The 18,334-nt window shown below is 40.8% G+C and overlaps 1 protein-coding gene across 2 annotated transcripts in view; it reads left to right on the forward strand.

Annotated features, from left to right (window-relative positions):
* The first annotated feature begins 5,491 nt into the window (after positions 1 to 5,491).
* CUL4A (cullin 4A) overlaps positions 5,492 to 18,334 on the forward strand; it is an 81,300-nt gene continuing 68,457 nt past the window's right edge. Inside the window, exons 1-2 of one of the 2 annotated variants that reach the window (XR_006287451.1) lie at positions 5,492 to 6,234; positions 8,190 to 8,305. Coding sequence is in view for 1 of the 2 variants with exons in the window: in XM_037897173.2 (XP_037753101.1) it covers positions 6,084 to 6,234; positions 8,190 to 8,305 (267 nt within the window). In the remaining variant the exon portion in view is untranslated. The remainder of the gene's footprint in view (positions 6,235 to 8,189; positions 8,306 to 18,334) is intronic. The other variant, XM_037897173.2, reaches the window with a different exon arrangement.

The following is an 18,334-nucleotide window of genomic DNA, read 5'->3' on the forward strand; positions in this document are numbered from 1 at the left end:
AGTCTGATTCGTCTTACGTACTCCCAAGTTTCACCGTGCTTAAAAACTACTTGCTTACAAAATCAGACATAGAAATACAAAAGTTTCATGATGCACTATTACTGAAAAATGGCTTACTGTCTCATTTTTACCATAAAATTACAAAATAAATCAATTGGAATATAAATATTGTACTTAATGTATAATCTATAGTGTAGTATAAAGAAGTAATCATATGAAATTTAGTTTGTACTGATGTCACTTGTACTTTTTATATAGCCTGTTGTAAAACTAGGTAAATAGCTAGATGAGTTGATGTACCCTCTGGAAGACCATTGTGTACCCCAGAGGGGTATGTTTACCCCTAGTTGAGAACCACTGGGTTAAGTAATAGCTCTTTTTGGTGAGAGAGACAAGCTTTTCAGCTGCACAGAGCACTTCTTTGGGTCTGGAAATGTACTCAGTGTCCCAGCTATATATAAGGTGGAACAGATTGTATAGCATAAATTGTTAGCACATATTTCAAGGGACCATGCAAGGTGAAATGGCCTATTAACACCCTTCCAGTCCTAGGGAGGAAAGTTGGGAGAAGGGAGTGGCAGCTGGGGTGCATTAGTGGGTTACAGATTGTTGTAATAAGTAGGGTTGTCGATTAATCGCAGTTAACGCACACAACTCAAAAAAATTAATCACGATTAATCACAGTTTTAAGCCATTAATTGTTAAATAATAGAATACCAATTGAAGTTTATTAAATAGTCTGCATGTTTTTCTACATTTTCATATATACTGTATTGTTGTAATTGAAATCAAAGTGTACATTATTTTTATTACAAATATTTGCATTGTAAAAATGATAAAATAGTGTTTTTCAATTCACCTCATACAAATACTGTAGTGCAATCTCTTTGTCATGAAAGTGCAACTTACAAATGTAGATTTTTTTTTTTTTACATAACTGCACTCAAAAACAAAACAATGTAAAACTTCAGAGCCTACAAGTCCACTCAGTCCTACTTCGTTCAGCCAATCGCTCAGACAAACAAGTTTGTTTACATTTACAGGAGATAATGCTGCCCTCTTCATATTTACAATGTCACCAGAAAGTGAGAACAGGCATTTGCATGGCACTTTTGTAGCTGGCATTGCAAGGTATTTACGTGCCAGATATGCTAAACATTTGTATGTCCTTCATGCTTCGGCCACCATTCCAGAGGACATGCTTCCCTGCTGATGACGCTCGTTAAAAAAATAATGCATTAATTAAATTTGTGACTGAACTCCTTGGGGGAGACTTGTATGTCCCCTGCTCTGTTTTACCCACATTCTGCCACATATTTCATGTTATAGGAGTCTTGGACGATGACCCAGCACACGTTCGTTTTAAGAACACATTCACTGCAGATTTGACAAAACACAAAGAAGGTACCAATGTGAGATTTCTAAAGATAGCTACAGCACTCGTCCCAAGATTTAAGAATCTGAAGTGCCTTCCAAAATCTGAGAGGGATGAGTGTGACGCATGCTTTCAGAAGTCTTAAAAGAGCAACACTTCAATGCAGAAACTACAGAATCCAAACCACCAAAAAAGGAAAATCAACCTTCTGCTGGTGGTATCTGACTCAGATAATGAAAATGAACATGCGTCAATCCACACTACTGTGAATTTTTATTGAGTAGAATCAGTCATCAGTATGGAAGCATGTCCTCTGGAATGGTGTTTGCAGCATGATGGGACATGTGAATCTTTAGAGCATCTGGCACGTAAATATCTTGCGATGCCAGCTACAACCGTGCCATGAGAACGCCTGTTCTCACTTTCCGGTAACATTGTAAAGAAGCGGGCAGCATTATCTCCTGCAAATGTAAACAAACTTGTTTGTCTGAGCGATTGGCTGAACAAGAAGTAGGACTGAGTGGACTTGCAGGCTCTAAAATTTTACGTTTTATTTTTGAATGCAGTTTTTTGTACATTTGTAAGTTCAACGTTCATGATAAAGCGATTGCATTACAGTACTTGTATTAGGTGAATTGAAAAATACTATTTCTTTTGTTTTTTACAGTGCAAATACTTGTAATGAAAAATAAAAAGCGAGCACTGTACACTTTGTATTCTGTGTTGTAACTGAAATCAATATATTTGAAAATGTAGAAAACACCCAAAAATAGTTAAATAAATGGTATTGTTATTGTTTAACAGTGTGATTAATCGCGATTGATTTTTTTTAATCACCCAATTAATCACGATTCATTTTTTTAATCGCTTGACAGCCCTAGTAATAAGCCATAAATGTAGTGTCTCCATGAGAGTGGATTTGATTTAAATCACTAGTCAGGAAGACTCAATTTAATCATTGATTTCTACATAAAAGTATATTCTTGTTGGTTGTAATAATTTTAATACATATTCTTCACAACTCAGATGTAGGTTTCATTTTTAGAAGGCACACACTATACATTTTTAAAGTGCTTTATTTTGAAAACTTTTCAGATTAGTTTTACAGCTAAATGAGAAAATGAATGATTGTTTGGTTATTTCATTTACCAAAAGTAATTGAAGCAGATATTTGTGAAGTCATTGGGAGGTGAACTATCTCCAGTTCAACAGGTTAATCATTAATATTTGGAGGATTTTCTTGCCATGCTGTTTTAGGAGGAGAACATCCTCAGACAGACATTTAAATTGTTTTATTGAAGCAAAACAACAAAGGTATGTATTCTGTATTTTTTCTTCAACAGCAAAGATATAATATTGTAACAAAGCAAGCACATGAATTTTTGAATTTAGTTAAACATCCAATTTTTTTAAAATCAGGTTTGTTTTTGTTAAAATTGTTTTTAACTAGAATAGTTAAATTAAATATTAAAAAAAAAACACAAAAATTAAATTGACTACATTAGCCAGGTCAACATGAGAAATTTAAAATATTGGCTTCTGCAGCTAATTCAGTCGTCTTCACCTTCATTTTCCTGTTTGTTCATAATCTGCTTTTGCAGGTCCTAAATAATTTATCAACTTGGAATGAATTAGTCCAAAGGAAGAAAATATTCCTTCTATATGGGCAGAAGAAGCTAGTGCTGTTAAAAGTGAGATTATCACTTCAACAGTCTCTGAATCCAAGTGCTTAAGTGACTTCCACCAGTTCACTGTTGTGACTTTCTTTAAAACATCATCAGCAAACATGTATTTCTTGAATGGTTCTTCTTCCCAAACGGGCCATTATAGGTTTTCCTTTCTAGTGAGAGAATGGTATAGTAGATCTCAAAGCAATGAAGGATACACTCAGAAAGACCTCAAGCCTTCTGGAATATGCTGCTCAGTTTCACTTATGTTTTGACTGCCTGTACCTCCCTTCTCACATTTATCTCCAGACTTCTTTTCCTTGTCCAGATCTATTCTGCCCCCAACAGTCGTCTTCTATTCACTGAACTTTTTGAAACTTTGCACTTTTAGAGAGAGGTAAGGGATTGACTTTGTGTACACAAATTTGCAGAGGGACAATAGGGTTGAGTTCTATTATTTCTCACCTCTATATATTATTTATTTATTTAACAACATTTTTGCTGTTAACAAGCATGTTATCTCTGGAGACACAAATCCACAGTTTGAGAACTGCAAAACTAAGGATCTCTGATGGTGTCTTCTAGACTTAGCACTGAGTCCCAGTGGATAGATAGAAAGATTAACCTAAATAATCTATACAGAAGCCCCGGAGCCCTGTAAAATTGGTCCCTAATCAATGAATTATTGGAACTTATTTACAAAACTTTTCTTAAACATTACAGGAATATACTGTCTCATACTATAGAATTAGAATTTATAATCCCTATTCCATGATGAGATATCTTTGAGATACATTATATCTTAATTAAAACTATCATTAGTTTTTTTCCCTCAAAAAGCATTTTATCAAAAAAATCTGATTTAAATAAAAAAATCTGATTAATTTTTTTTTTAAAAAACCATTGATTTTTATCCACCCTGGTCACCATTCAGTCCAAGATTTTTAGTCTCTAACATAATTATGAATGTAAGCTCCCAGGCTCGTTTTTTGAAAGTGTTGTACAGGTTTCCTTTGAGGGTGAGGACTGATAGGTCAGACATAGGGTGATTGCCTTGTGAAAAGAGTTCACCCACAGCTGATGTGATGTTTATGTCTGTCTTTTATCATTTTCCTGTGTGAGTTCATTTGAGATCTTAGCGATTCACCCACATAGTTGCTATTGGGCAACTTATCTCTCACAGACAGAAGCTGGGCCAATACAAGATATTACCTAATCATCCACCTTTTCTCCCTCTAAGTTCTTAATGACACATTTGGGTCAAAAATTTCACAAGTGTCATTAACATGAAAAAAGACTTATGTCCAATTCTCTACTGTTGTTACTACTGGTACAGTGTCCTTCTATGGTAGGAGTACTGAGCTGTAACTCATGAAAGCTTCTGCTCAAATAAATTTGTTAGTCTCTAAGGTGCCACAGGTACTCCTTTTCTTTTTGCGGATACAGACTAACACGGCCGCTACTCTGAAACATGATTTTAAACAGTGTGCTGTCTAGACCTGCTCTGAGTAGATGTAGAATTTTTAGATGACATGATGGTTAAAACATGGGCTGGTCTACACCTGTGCTCCTATGACATTTACCACCTTTGGAGCTGCTGCAACAATAGCAAGAGGGGGAAGTTAAGAAAAACAGCTAGTGAAGCCCTCGGCCCTTCTTGTCAGAGGCACCATTTAATTAAGTGGTTAATGTCCATCTCTCTGAAAATAAGGATGCGTTTTGGGCTGGGAAGAGGAAACTAGGAAAACCAGGAAATGTTAGGCTTTGTGTTTAGGAGGGTGAAAGGTATAAACTTTTACTGTCTTGGCCTGTTTTCGTCCTAAGAAGATGTGTGATGTTACGTAGTTACCGAGATATCTATCTTGACGTAAAAGCTGAGTAGAAACAAGCCACTGGTAGATTCCACCTTGATTGTAGCTCTTCAAGGGCAGCACTATTTCCCCCCCACACTCCCGGGGTTGACCTCAGCTACAGACAGTGGCAGATTAGTCACTGGGCCAATGGAGTCTGTGTCCAGGGGCCCCAGCCGGTGCTCCTGCCAGGGAGCAGGGTTGGGGTACTGGGGCTTGCCCTGCTCTGCCCACTGGTCCTGTCCCCATGCCCTGACCCTGCTCCCCAGCAGGATCACCGGGGGGGGGGCGAGGCTAGTGGGAAGACAGCAGGCGGAAGGGCCTCACTTGCTCTGGCCTAGGGCTCCAGAAAACTGTAATCCACCTCCGGCTACAGAGAGGTACAAAATTAGTGTTTGGTCTCCACTCGAATTTTGTACCTAGGTAGGTGCCTATCTCAGTGTGAAAACTACAGACTTTTGCCGAGAAGACAAAGGCTTGATGGGCAAAAGTTGGGATTTCCAGTGGCGTTAGTGTAAACAGAATAGCAAACTAATTGGATCGGCTGAAACACGTGGTCGGCTAAGGCCATGGAGCTCCTCTGTAAGGTGACGTTAACGTGACTGAACTCGCGCGGCTGGAAAGCCGCCCCGCTTCGGTCCGGGGAGAAGGGCCGAAGGGCGACGCGCCGCTCACTGGGGATCCGCCGCTGCTCACCCTCTGCGTCTCGGGACCCTGGCCCGGGCTGAGGCCGCTTCGCTTTCTTGCGCGGCCTCTGGGGGAGCCGAGCGGTGCCTCCTGCCGGTTGCGCCCGCGGGCCGAGGAGCGGAGCCGCCGCTCTCCCCACCCCAGGGAGGGGCCCGAGTCCGGCCGGGGGCGGCTCGCCGGCGCTTTAACCCCCCGCGTCCGGCGCGAGGGCGGCAGCAGCAGTAGCGGCGGCCGCCTCAGCCCCGGTCTCGGGAGCCATCTTGTGAGCGAGGCCGCGCTGCCTACGCGGCGGAGCCGGCGGCAGCCTTGGCCGGCCTGTCCCCCGCCCCCTCTCCGCGGGGCGGGGTTGATGGGGCCCCCGGACCCGGGGCGCCGCGGGGGGAGGCCGGGCTGGCGGTGACTCTCCGCCCGCCGGACAGAGCAGCAGCAGCAGCAGCCGCCGCTCCCAGCCGGCGGCCGGGCCCGGGGGGGCGGGAGCCGCGCTCCGGCACGAAGGGGGCGGCCATGGCCGGCGAGCCGCAGAAGAAGCCGCACCTGTCGGCCCTGGTGGGACACACCAACGGGCTCACCAAGCCCGCCTCGCTGGCGGCGGCCGCGGGAGCCCGGGCCGGGGGCGCCGCCGCCTCCAAGAAGCTCGTGATCAAGAACTTCAGAGGTAGGCCGCGGGTTTGGGGGTCGGGAGCGGGCGAGTCCCCAGCGCCTGGCGGCAGCTCGAAGCGTCCCGAGTTTCTCCCGCACGGCCGGGCTCATCCTGTCGGCCGCAGCCAATGGACCCCGCGGCCCTTTCCTGACCCGAGTTTACTCAACTCCTGGCCCTGCTGCCCCCGCCCCTTCCCCGGAGAGGGAGGCGGCTGGGAGGGGCCCTGACTGCGGGCTGCTGCGAACAGTGACAGGCAGGGCAGGGTCAAGAGCGGCCGCCTGAGGACCCTGCCCTGTGGTTTGGGGGGGCGGTGTGTGTAGCCTCCGGACCGCTCTCCAGCCCGAGCTCCAGGGGCCTGTGGTGCACCCTGCGCCCCATGGAGGGCAGCAGCAGCCGCCGCCAGCGCCGCTCCTCTGGTCATGTGGTGTGGGGTCTGCTCCAGCTCCTTCCTCACCAACAGATAGGTGCCAGGCTGGGTTTGCTCTGGAAACGGACTGTGAAAAGGTCTTAACTTGGCTAACTTGCGCTCGGTGCCTCCCTCCACAGCTACAAGGGCCCTTAGTCAGCCAGCCTGTTCACTGTGTATAGCCAGTCACTTTTTTGGCAAACAAGGGCCTGATCCTCAAGGAAGTTAGGTTTCAGAGTAGCAGCCGTGTTAGTCTGTATTTGCAAAAAGAAAAGGAGTACTTGTGGCACCGTCTCTAAGGTGCCACTAGTACTCCTTTTCTTTTTTTCAAGGAAGTTAATTCAGCTTACTTACGTATATGAAGTTCTGAGCACAGGGGCCCTAGTGTAGCTCTCATCTTTAGGTCTCAAAGACAGGTCAATATTACTGGGGCGCTGGAACAGTTTTTCTACTGGGGGTGCTGATGATGGAAACCATGTATTTGGTGTTTGTTATTACTTCAAGCGAGGGGGTGCAGCGGCACCCCCAGCACCTTAAGTTCCAGCACCACTGAATATTACCATCACTGTTTTACAGAGAGGGGAAATGGGGCATAAAAAAGTGAAGTGATTTGTCCATGATCATGCAGCGCATCAGTGGTGTAGTTGGCAGCAGAACCCAACTCCCCTGTCTAACCAGTCCTGTGTCTGGCATCTGTACTGCCTTAGTATTCCCTTTCCTCATCTCAACTAAGTGATGCAGTTTATATATAGACAACAGTTTTTGTTGCAGTCTTTTCCACTGAACGCATCCGATGAAGTCAGCTGTAGCTCACGAAAGCTTATGCTCAAATAAATTTGTTAGTCTCTAAGGTGCCACAAGTCCTCCTTTTCTTTTTGCGGATACAGACTAACACGGCTGCTACTCTGAAACCAGTCTTTCTGATGTTTCAGTTAACATATATTTTATTACAGAACATGCTGTTATGTGTAGAAAGTTCTGTTACACACAGTGTAGTTAGAGATAATGTATATCAATGGTTTGGTGGTCAGTTACTCTTTAAAGAATATATAGAAAATAAATTTAGTATAGATAGTGTTGAAACTAGAGTGGTGTCAAAGATGTTGCAGTAGACCACATTAGTTTGCTAGTGTTTGGAATGTAAGTTTAAGCTTTATTAAATAAAAAACCTTAAATTGCAACACTTCTTGTGTGCATTCTGAGATAGTATCCTTGGATGTTTTACAAATTTTGTCCAGAATCATGCAAGCTGCTCTAGCTGGGCAGATGTATTTTAGTAGGGACCTGTGCATGTGAAGAGGGGCAGCCCCTGTGAAGCTTCTTACAGGAGCAGAGCCTTTGTATGCCACCATTCAGAGATAAAAATGGCACTTAGTGGCTTTTGCCGTATTATATGGTATTAGAAATATTCCTTTATTTTAAAAAAATATTTCAAGCTTAAAGTGTGAAGTGAAATCCAATATGTCTTTCACTTTATTAAATTATTCCAAAAGTATTTTAAAAGATATAGCTTTAAGTAAGCTTGTATTGTGGGTTCAGTTTCTGCTTGTATCTGGTTTTACAGAAAGACCTAAATTGCCTGATAATTACACACAGGATACGTGGCAGAAGCTTGATGAAGCAGTGAGAGCGATACAAAGTAGCACCTCCATTAAATACAACCTTGAAGAGCTCTACCAGGTAAGAGTCAAGGTTTTGTGGGGTTTTATTTTTGTTTTGAACTAGGAAAGTGTTAGAGCATAATACTGATTGCTTTGGAATTTTCATTGTCATAAACATTTAAATATAAATGGGATTTTTGTGTTTGCAATGTATATCATCTGGCTACTGATAAGGTCAATATTCTGCTCCTAACGTATGTTTGCCATTTTCTAGATCAGTGTCTCCCCAAATGTTGTCCTTGGAACTTTCTGGTGGTCCATGGAGAGCCAGCAGGATTGGGGCCTGTGATAAATTAAGTTGGGGGAGGGAGAAGCTTCGTTTTATGGACACCCAGCCAGCCAGTTAGCTATAAAATCCCTCTTAGTAGCTGTTCTCTACTTGCCTTACATGTAAAGGGTTAAAAAGTCTCTCTGGGTTACATAGGTAAAAGAAAGGGAATGGGCACTTGACCAAAAGAGCCAATGGAAAGACTAGAACTTTTTAAAATTGGGAAAAAAACTTCCCCTTGGTCTGTCTGCTGCTGTTCTCTGGAGAGAGGGAACAGAGCAACTATGGTTTAAGAAGCTTTGGGCCAGGTATGAAAAATCACCTGACTCATACCTAGAAACTACTCACTTGAAACCCCCAGATACGTAAGTAGGTCAGGAAATGTTTAGGAAGACGTGATTAGGTTTATCTCTTCTTATTTCTTTATGGCTTGTGAACTCCTCTGTGCTAACCACAAATGCTTTTGTTTTGCTTGTAACCTTTAAGCTGGACCTCAAGGTTATTCTTGATGCTTAATTCTTGTAAGTGTTTTTTTTTTAACTCTAGCAATAGCCTAAGTTTCCAAATGTATTTTCTTTCTTTTTGTTTTTAATAAATTTTATCTTTTTAAAAAACAGGATTGGATTTTGTCCTAAGAGGTTTGTGCACATGTTTAATTAGCTGGTGACAACAGCTGATTTCCTTTGTTTTCTTTCTCAGCTCTTCCCTGGATTGTGTGTGTGTGTGAAAGGGCTTGAGGATACCCCACAGGAAGGAATTCCTGGGTTTCTCAGAGGGGTGGTGGCAGCATCTACCATCCAAGGTCAGAGAAAAGCTGTAACCTTGGAAGTTTAATATAAGCCTGGAGTGGCAAGAATTAATTTTTAGAGTCCGTGTTGGCCCCCACCTTCTGCGCTCAAAGTGCCAGAGTGGAGAATCAGCCTTGCCGGGGCCCATCTAACTAGCTAGTCATATTGAGGGCTGTGGAAGGATGCATTTTGGCAGGGGTCAGAATGGGGAAAAGAGAGGGGAATAAGTGGTCATACTCTCCCAAACTCTGCTGGTTCTGGATGTTGAAATGAGATGTTACTCTCACTAGATTATGCAGATACTCATAGTAATAATTGGTTCTCTACCTTGCATGCTTTGGTCTGCAGTGAAATAGTTAACAAAGTTACAATATTCATTATCACAATTAAGCTTCAGAGTCAACACCCCTGGTTCAGACTTGGGTGGGCAACAACACATTTTGACTATTATATTTACATGACAATTAGAGACTTTAAAACTCTTGTTTAAAATAATGAAACAACTTTGCATGAAGGGGTAAATGACATATCCATTACTTATTTCCTTCTTTACTCCCTTTCTGTTTTGTTTTTAAATATGGTCAGTTTTCAGTTGTTTTCCTCAATATTCTTTTTTACAGCTTGTGTATTTTATGGCACATAAAATAAGAATATTTATAAATTTCAGTAACTGCAGCATTGCAGAACCAAGGGCCTTGTCCTGCAAGATGCACCACCTCTTTGTGCAACTGAAATGAGTGAGTTTCTACATGGGCATGCATGGAACTCATTGCTAGAGCCCTGTGGGGATACAAAACTTGTATACAAATCCAATTTACAAACATGATCTGCAGATATCTGCATCCACATGTGTTGATATTAAGCAGATATCCTCATTTTTGCAGGGCTCTATTCATTGCAGTATTGGGGCCTAAGAAATTGTATATCACCAGAAGTGGTCTACAGGTTTCATTGGAGTTCTGTGGTGGTTTTGGGGTCATTAGCAGAAAGCATGCTGGGAGCTAGCAGTCTGCATTGGGTGTGAATGTAAAAGACCTAGAAATAATAATTATTGGTAAAGGCTTGATTGCCCTTTCCTCCCTGATCCTGTGGGGGCATTTAACATATAGTTCTAAAAATACTTACTTTCTTTTTTTATTCAGTACTACCTTTAGAATAAATGGATGTAAATTGTTCTTTTAAATAGACAACTTGACTTGTAGTATTTACATTCTGGACATTGTAAGACAGCAACATTTCAATTGAATAACATTGATCCATATTTAAGGGTTTTAAGCTCAAGGCTGAAAAATCATAACTGTTTTTTGTGCATTCTTGTTTGAAAAAAGTCCAGATGTTTGTCATTTTGTTTGAATTGCTTTCAAAAGCTGAGAGGAGATTATAGTAGCACGGGCATGAAATCATCAAGTCCTGGACAAGAATTTTGGTGGGTGGGAAGGAAGGGAAGGAATGGGGTGGATTTTTGGATACGTCATAAAAGAAAAAGCAAGGAGATGGCTGTTTTACCTGTTTGCACACTAATTTGCAAAACTTAATTCATAATGGCAATTCATAACGGATCTTCCAGTCATCAGTGCTAATTAACAAGGTTCCACTGTGTGTTTCTGTGCACGCTTCTTCGTTCACCTAGAGAAGGAGAGAGAAGATAATTCAGGCTTGACTAGAAATGTGATTACAGATCATTTTAAGTGTCTGATGTTGGATATGAAATCATGCACAGGGAGGAATTTGTGTGTATAGTTTCTCTTTATCCTCTGATCTTTGTGGTCTTTACTCATCATTATGAAAGGAGACCAGCATGCCTGCAGAAACCCTTGTGTTAAGTAGGTTGGTCTGCCACATAAACAAAAGCTATAATCATCTGTCATTTCTCATGTTGTTGATTACTGCAAATAATTCCTGGTGAGTAAAGTCTAATTAAAATCAGTCACTGAGTTTTGAAGTTTGGGAAGAATTTGCAATAATGATGCCTAAGCCTACAGTGCTTGCTAAAATATTTAGCTTGGAGATTTTTAGAAAAAGTAGTGATTTTGTACAAATAATAGTTGTGCCATATCTGAAGTCTCACTCTTCTTCACCGATCTGAGCCTTCAGCTAAGCTAAAAGTAAAATAAACAGAGCAATGCTTTTCAAATGCTTTGTAATTCCTTTACTCCAGGGTTGGTGATTTCCTAATATAGAATCATAGATACGTAGGGCTGAAGGGAACTTGAGTCATCTAGTCCATTTCCTCCTCTCCTCTCTTCCCCCTACCCCCGCCCCATGCTGAGGCAGGGTCAAGTATACCTATACCATCCCTAACAGATGTTTTTCTAACCTGTTCTTAAAAACCCGTCATTGGTTCGGTCTATGGGGGTTTGAATAGCAGTGCTCACCAAAGTGCTGTGCTGTAAATCCCGTGTGGATGCTGTGGGCACAAACTAAAAGGTCCCTAGTTCGTATTAACATAGTCCAAATTGCGTGGTAATGTAGACAAGTACTATAATTCTATAATAGAAAATCACCAGTCCTAGGGTGATGGCATTACAAAGCATTTGATAAAACGTAGCTTTGTTTGTTTTTATATATGGTGCACTAGAGAGGAAATGCACTGCTACTTCCACTGGTGAGGATTTATCTTCTGGCTCCAGTGGATTAATTGTATTTCCTTTTCCCTTTGTGACATACTCAGGGTACAATCTAGACTAATGAGTAGCTGTGTCACTCCTGTCTTCTTACCTGGGGTGCCCTTTACACCGCATTGCTATTGTAGCCTCCAGTCTGGACTGCTCACAGCCTCCAGCATGTAAGTTACTCCCAGCTGTGTCTGTGTGTGAGCTGTAGCAAGACAGACACACTGTGGCTCTGACCACCAGGGTGACCTCAACTCACTCGCAGTCTTAGACTTTCCCTCAGAAATATATGTCCTGTACTGTCCAGCCCTCTCTGGGACAATACAAGTAAGTAGAAGTCCATTATTTCTTTAAGATAGTAATAGAGCCAGCTTATTATTTCAAATAGTTCTTCAGACACTGCAATTTAAACACTGGATTAGATAAAACAGTAAAACAAATTTATTAACTACAAAGAGAGATTTTAAGTGAGTACAAGTAATGAGGCATAATAGTCAGAAATGGTTACAAGAAAATTAAAGATAAAACACAACTAATGCCTAACTTAGCAAATTGTTAAATTCAAAGCAAAGTTTTTCTCCCCACATGTTTTCAATAGTATTACTGGTCAAACTTCTTAGGCCAGGACCCCTTTTTCTGCTTAGTGGCTGCTTTCTTTGTCCTTTTTTTGTGCGGTACATCAATGGATAGAGAGAGAGCAAGAGGGAAGAGTGGGTGCCTTGGGCGTGTTTTCCCTCTTTTTATAGTGTCAGTCTCCCTCTTGGAAAACATTTCCATCTGTGAGTCAGGAGAAAGTGTGTCTATATGTAAGGATATTCCCTACGGTTTTTAACACCTGTTTGAACTCCCTTTGTCTCCCTTCCTGCTTGATGACTCTGTTCACTGCTTAAATGCAAATTAAGCAGAGCACAGATTCCTTTGTTTGAGATAGACCTGTTTGCCCACCTTAGTTTGGAACGTGTGTTAGTAACATCATATGGGGAAATCTTATAACTTCACATACACTATTGCCACACATTTTATCAGGACAATATTGACCAGCAAATTGAGTCTTCAAATTATACCTTATAAGACATACCTTATTACAATAGTGATAGGGTGTGGCCACAGGGGTACATTCTGTTACACATACCCAGGGTACAATCTGGGCTAACGAGTAGTTGTGTCATCCTGCCCTCTAACCTGGAGTGCCCTTTACACTGCTTTGCTGCTGTAGCCTCCAGTCTAGATTTCTCACAAACAGCTTCCAGCATGCATGTCACTCCCAGGTAGAGGTGTGTGTGTGTGTGCGTGCGTGCGTGCTGCAGCCCGCCCGCCAGCCAGCCAGCCACAACTTGGCTCTCTCCAGCCCCGGTTATATTTCATGATGACCCCAACACACCCGCAATCTTAGACTTTCCCCCAGAAATGTATGTCTTGTACTGTTCAGCCCTCTCCTGGATCTCTCCTGTGGCCACTAGATGGTGCTGCAGCATCACATTTTCCCATTCTCCAAGTTATCTGGGGTTTTGATTATCTGATCTGGTCCCGGTCTCAATTAAACTGGATAAACAGGGGTCTGCTGTATATATGTGAGGCAGCGTGGATTGCAGTACCTTTATTGTGCAAGTGACACCCAATTATATATCTCTGTTCCATCATTTCTAGAGGATAACTAAGCAGCATTCTGTCTACAGAATGTCTAATGCAGAAAACATGTTTGTTGGAGGAAATAAAAGTAATTCTTTTTCCTCTTGATGGAAATAATTAGTGTGCCATTTGTCACTCATGCTTGTTACTTGGTGCTCTTGTCAGACCCGTGGTTGCTTCTGAATGTTCATATATCAGCTGTGGTCCAACATATTTTTCCTTGAAACCATGCTTGGCAAGGAGATTGTGATCATTCTTGAATATGACGCTCCCCTTGGTTATCCACCACAATGTCACCTCCAGATTGCAGAGAACTCTACTTGTGTCTAAACAAGCCTGTTCAGAATATGGCTGCTGAGGTGGAGTGCTTCATTTGGGGAGCATAATGCACTTGTGCTTCACATACTGCACTGGCTACCAGTTTATTTGAGTGAAACTCTAAGGCTAGTTTTGCTGAGTTCCCAAACAGTATAGTTAGTTAGCAAACGGTTAAGGTTGACAAGTAGTACTCCAAACAAAACTTACTATTATAGCCTCGTTATTAAAAACTATGGTTATGTTCAGTTAAGTGCATAATTCTGCAGCAAGGTTCATGCCACTCATTAACATACACACAGAATTTCTGTCTGAGTAACGACAACACTAATTCTTCCTCTTAGAGACACCACCCTCCAGTCTTTACTTTTTTTGCCTGACCCTGAGAACCCTTAATTGTGTGAGGAACTCTCTCTAAAGGCTTTAGGAAAGTCTCTCTAAATGGTTGTAGGCATATGAAATTTTAAAATAGTACCAGTATAGTTACTGTATCCGCGTAATTCTATTTTTCCTTCATTGTACTTGTCATAAGGGGTTTACGTAGTCTGTAGTGTCTGTAAGATGAAACCTTAAACTACAAGAGTGATCTAGACCTAGGAGGCGTATACGTTTGGATACACTAGATCTTTATTTAATGATGCTTGCATGCTTGTTATATCACTTGGTAACAGAGTAAATAACAGTGTGCTTTTTGTGTCTAGGTATGTTGAGGTTATAATAGTATTAAAGAATGGAAAATAATGGCTTTCTCTGTGCTGTTGGTCCAATTAGAAATTTATAAAATATACTTTTTTTTTCCAGAGGACTGTGTGTGGAAGTAAAGTAGTTGCTGGGCAGCAATGGGGCAATCAGTTACTTCGGAGGGAATTCTGCTCCAAAAAATTAAAAATTCTGCGCACAGTATTTTAAAATTCTGCATATTTTATTTGTCAAAATAACACAATATAATCACACCACTTTCAATTATGTTGGTAATTTATTTCAAAATACTTTCAAATAATTGAAAGTGGTGTGATTATATTGTTGTTTTGACAATTAAAATATGCAGAATTTTAAAATTTTATTTTTTTTTTTGGTGCAGAGTTCCTTCGAGTACCAGGGTTCTGTGTGGTGCAATCTGAGTGTGGGCAGCTCAGTGTGGGGGTCTGGATGCGGGGGAAAATCTGGATGCACAGGGGCTGGATGCAGGGTTCTGGGTGGAAGGGGAATGGGGAAGGGGAGTCCAGGTGAAGGTGGTAAGGGTTCAGTGGGGGAGGGGTGGGGGAGTCAGGGTGCAGCTGGTTGGGGCTCAGTGTGGTAGTGGTCTGGGTGTGGGGGGCTCCCGATGCAGGGGGTGAGGCTCAGTTGGGTGGGAGTTTCCTTGCAATCAATGCTCAGTACTACAAAGAAGGAAAAGATAAAGCTGGGGTAAAAACCTTGGACATAATTGACACTGAAGGGCGTCACAAGTCTTCGTACGTGAAAAATCAAGTAAAAGCTATTTTAGAAAAATTTGGGATCAGTGAAATGATTCCAAACTCTGAGTGGTTTAAACCATTTGATGCTCTCTTCAATGATTATTCTTAAGGTGAAAATCTGGTTGACAATCTTCTGGGTCAAAAACCAGCCTGCTCCTCCCTTAACTTACCCTCAGTCACTTTCTTTATTCTCCTTAAGGCAATACTGCAGAAGACTTTACCAAGAAAGGAGTGTAACACCTTACCAATTGCTTAGGTCACCTTTCCCTGGTAATCTGATTATAATGCCATTTCCCACTGTTCTGGAGGCTTTTCCTGGTCCCATACTTTGAAGACAAATTTGTTGATTTTATCAGTGAACTCACCTCAAGCTTTCAGTATTTCCCTGGTGTCTTGGTCTTCACATGCCTCTATCCCAAGCTTTAACCTTTTTTATTGTTGTTTGCAGTGTTGTAGCCACGTTGGTCCCAAGATATTAGAGACATAAATTAGGGGAGGTAATATCTTTTATAGGACCAACTTCTGTTGGTGAAAATGAAGCTGTGTATGCTTGTCTCTTTCATCAACAAAAACTGATCCAATAAAAGATATTCCCCCACTCACCTTGCCTATCTTTCTTTATTATGTCTTTCACTTTGAAATGTGAGATGTTACAATGTCTAGTTCTGGGTATTTTTTCTTTGTCAAAGTCCAATAGTTTTTTGTATTCTTGATCTGTTTAGCATCCCTGGAAAGTGATCTGCCACTTGCTTTTTTTGTTCTTTTTATGTTATTCTTTTCTGGTTTATCCTTGACAGGCCCTCCTGATGGTGTAAATTTGCCAGTTAGGAACTTGTTGAGTCAATGAAAGTGTTTTTATAATCACCTCTTTCAGCAGTAACTGGTAACATTAGTCATGGACTTCCTCTTGTTTCTCTCACACTGCTTTTCACTGCTCTGTCCTTTTTTAAAAAAAAAAAAAATTTTTTTTGCTGCTCTTTTTTCTGGAGTTGTTTGTTTGCTTTGACTTGTTTCCTTTCTTTCACACAGTTCCACATATCTTTACTTATCCAGATTTTAGGTTACTTTGTCTGGAAACCAGCTGCAGTTGTTGTGGCATTATTTTTAAACAGCTGCCATCTTGATAGATGGATGTTGACTTCTTATGGTATCTAACTCTTGTAGCACCTGAAATCGGTTCTTCAGTTCAGCTTGAAATTGCTGCTGCAATATCTTGTCTATTAGCTTTTTACTGTCAATTTTCTTAATGCTTTTGGGTGGTTTGTTTTTCTTGAGTGGATTACTGGTCTTTACACACACAAATTGTGGCCACCTCAGACATCAGCTCCTCTGTATGCTTTGACAACCTGTGTAGGTTCAACAATCTCTAAGTAGCGATCACAGTGCTGTCTCATATACGTGTATATAATTAGCAGTCCGCACAAACTGCGTATGAAATACTTTCCAATTTATTCGTAAAATGCATGGAAGGTTATGCTCCTAAAATATTTAAGATTAAGAGTAATGGGCCTAACTGAAGACACAAAAGTAGTGAGTTAGATTGCTAGTTAATATAAGTACGAACATATGATTAAATTTTTGCTACGTTTTTCGTGAGGAAAAAGACTAAGGTTCATATAGTGCCTTTAATATATTTAAAAATCATATTGACCCCCATGAAACAGGACTACCAGAAAAAATTCTGAATGTAACAAGATGTTAGATTAAACAGACTACGGAAGGATATAGGGCAAAGATGGTTCTAGATTTTCTCTTAAGTATTTACTAGTAGAAAATTCTTGGAATAATATTGATAAAAATGACAAGGGGCAGAGCATGATTAGCTATCAGAACAGTATTACATGCATTGACAGACAATGGGAATGTGTAAAATAAATGTAAACAATCTCAACTAATGGCATAATTAAAAGATCACATCACAAACTCACTCAGTTTTCTGTCATATGTCATTTTCATGAAGGTTTGGTGGCATAAAATCACCCCTTAATTAGCAACACATACTATATATTTGGAGTCTTCAGATCATGCTTCTCAGCTCCTCTTCCCTACAACATAACCCAAAATGTGTAATAAAGACCCAATACAAGATAAAAAGAAAATAGTAGCAGAAGCTTGAAATGATGTGGGGTTAACAAGTATATAGTGTTTCATTAACCTCAGTTTCAAAATACGTGACAGTTTTATTAAACAGGGAGACAACACAACGTTTCTGTGGAATAGAAGGAAATTTAGATATAAAATTCATGTAATGAAGTAGTTGAGAAGTATCTTTTATTGGACCAACATCTGTTGGTGAGAGACACAAGCTTTCAAACTCTGTGTAAGTTTGGAAGCTTGTCTCTCTCACCATCAACTGAACTTGGTCCAATAAAAGAAATTACCTCACCCACCTCCTCTCTCCAAATTAGTTTTGACAATTTTAAGTAAGGTCTGTAGTAAGTTGTTTAGATTTTTTAAATTCGCTTATACAAAATTATAGGTGTATATGAAAGGAAAAATTTTGAAAGAGAATGATTTATAACTCTTTCGGACTATAGTAATGGAGACTTGAAAGGGGTCATGCTAGATAAACCAGTTTTATTATCCTGGGAAATACCCAACAGGAACGTGGAGCAAAATGGGGAGAGAAGGTGAGTAGTAGAGAGAGGAACACAAGGGTAGGAAAGGGAAGACAATGGTAAAAGTGAATAGAGGGAAGATGAGGAGTACAGAGTTTAACAAGAAGTGAAAAATTAAGTAGAAACTAATAGAACCAAAACAAAGATATTAAAATGGAAAATATAGTGGGAAGTAAAAGAAAAGGAAAAAACTAAGGTTAGAAAATTGAGACTAAGAACAGAAAAATCTGTAAAAGGTTATAAATGATAGTGTGGAATACCGAGAGGGAAAAAATAAGTTTAAAAGATTTCCTACAATAATACGAAGTCAAAATGTGTGAAGTGAAAGAAAGGACAGGTGAAAATGAAACCAAGTACAAAA

The sequence above is a fragment of the Chelonia mydas genome, chromosome 1, assembly GCF_015237465.2.
Source record: "Chelonia mydas isolate rCheMyd1 chromosome 1, rCheMyd1.pri.v2, whole genome shotgun sequence".
Taxonomy (NCBI): Eukaryota; Metazoa; Chordata; order Testudines; family Cheloniidae; genus Chelonia; species Chelonia mydas.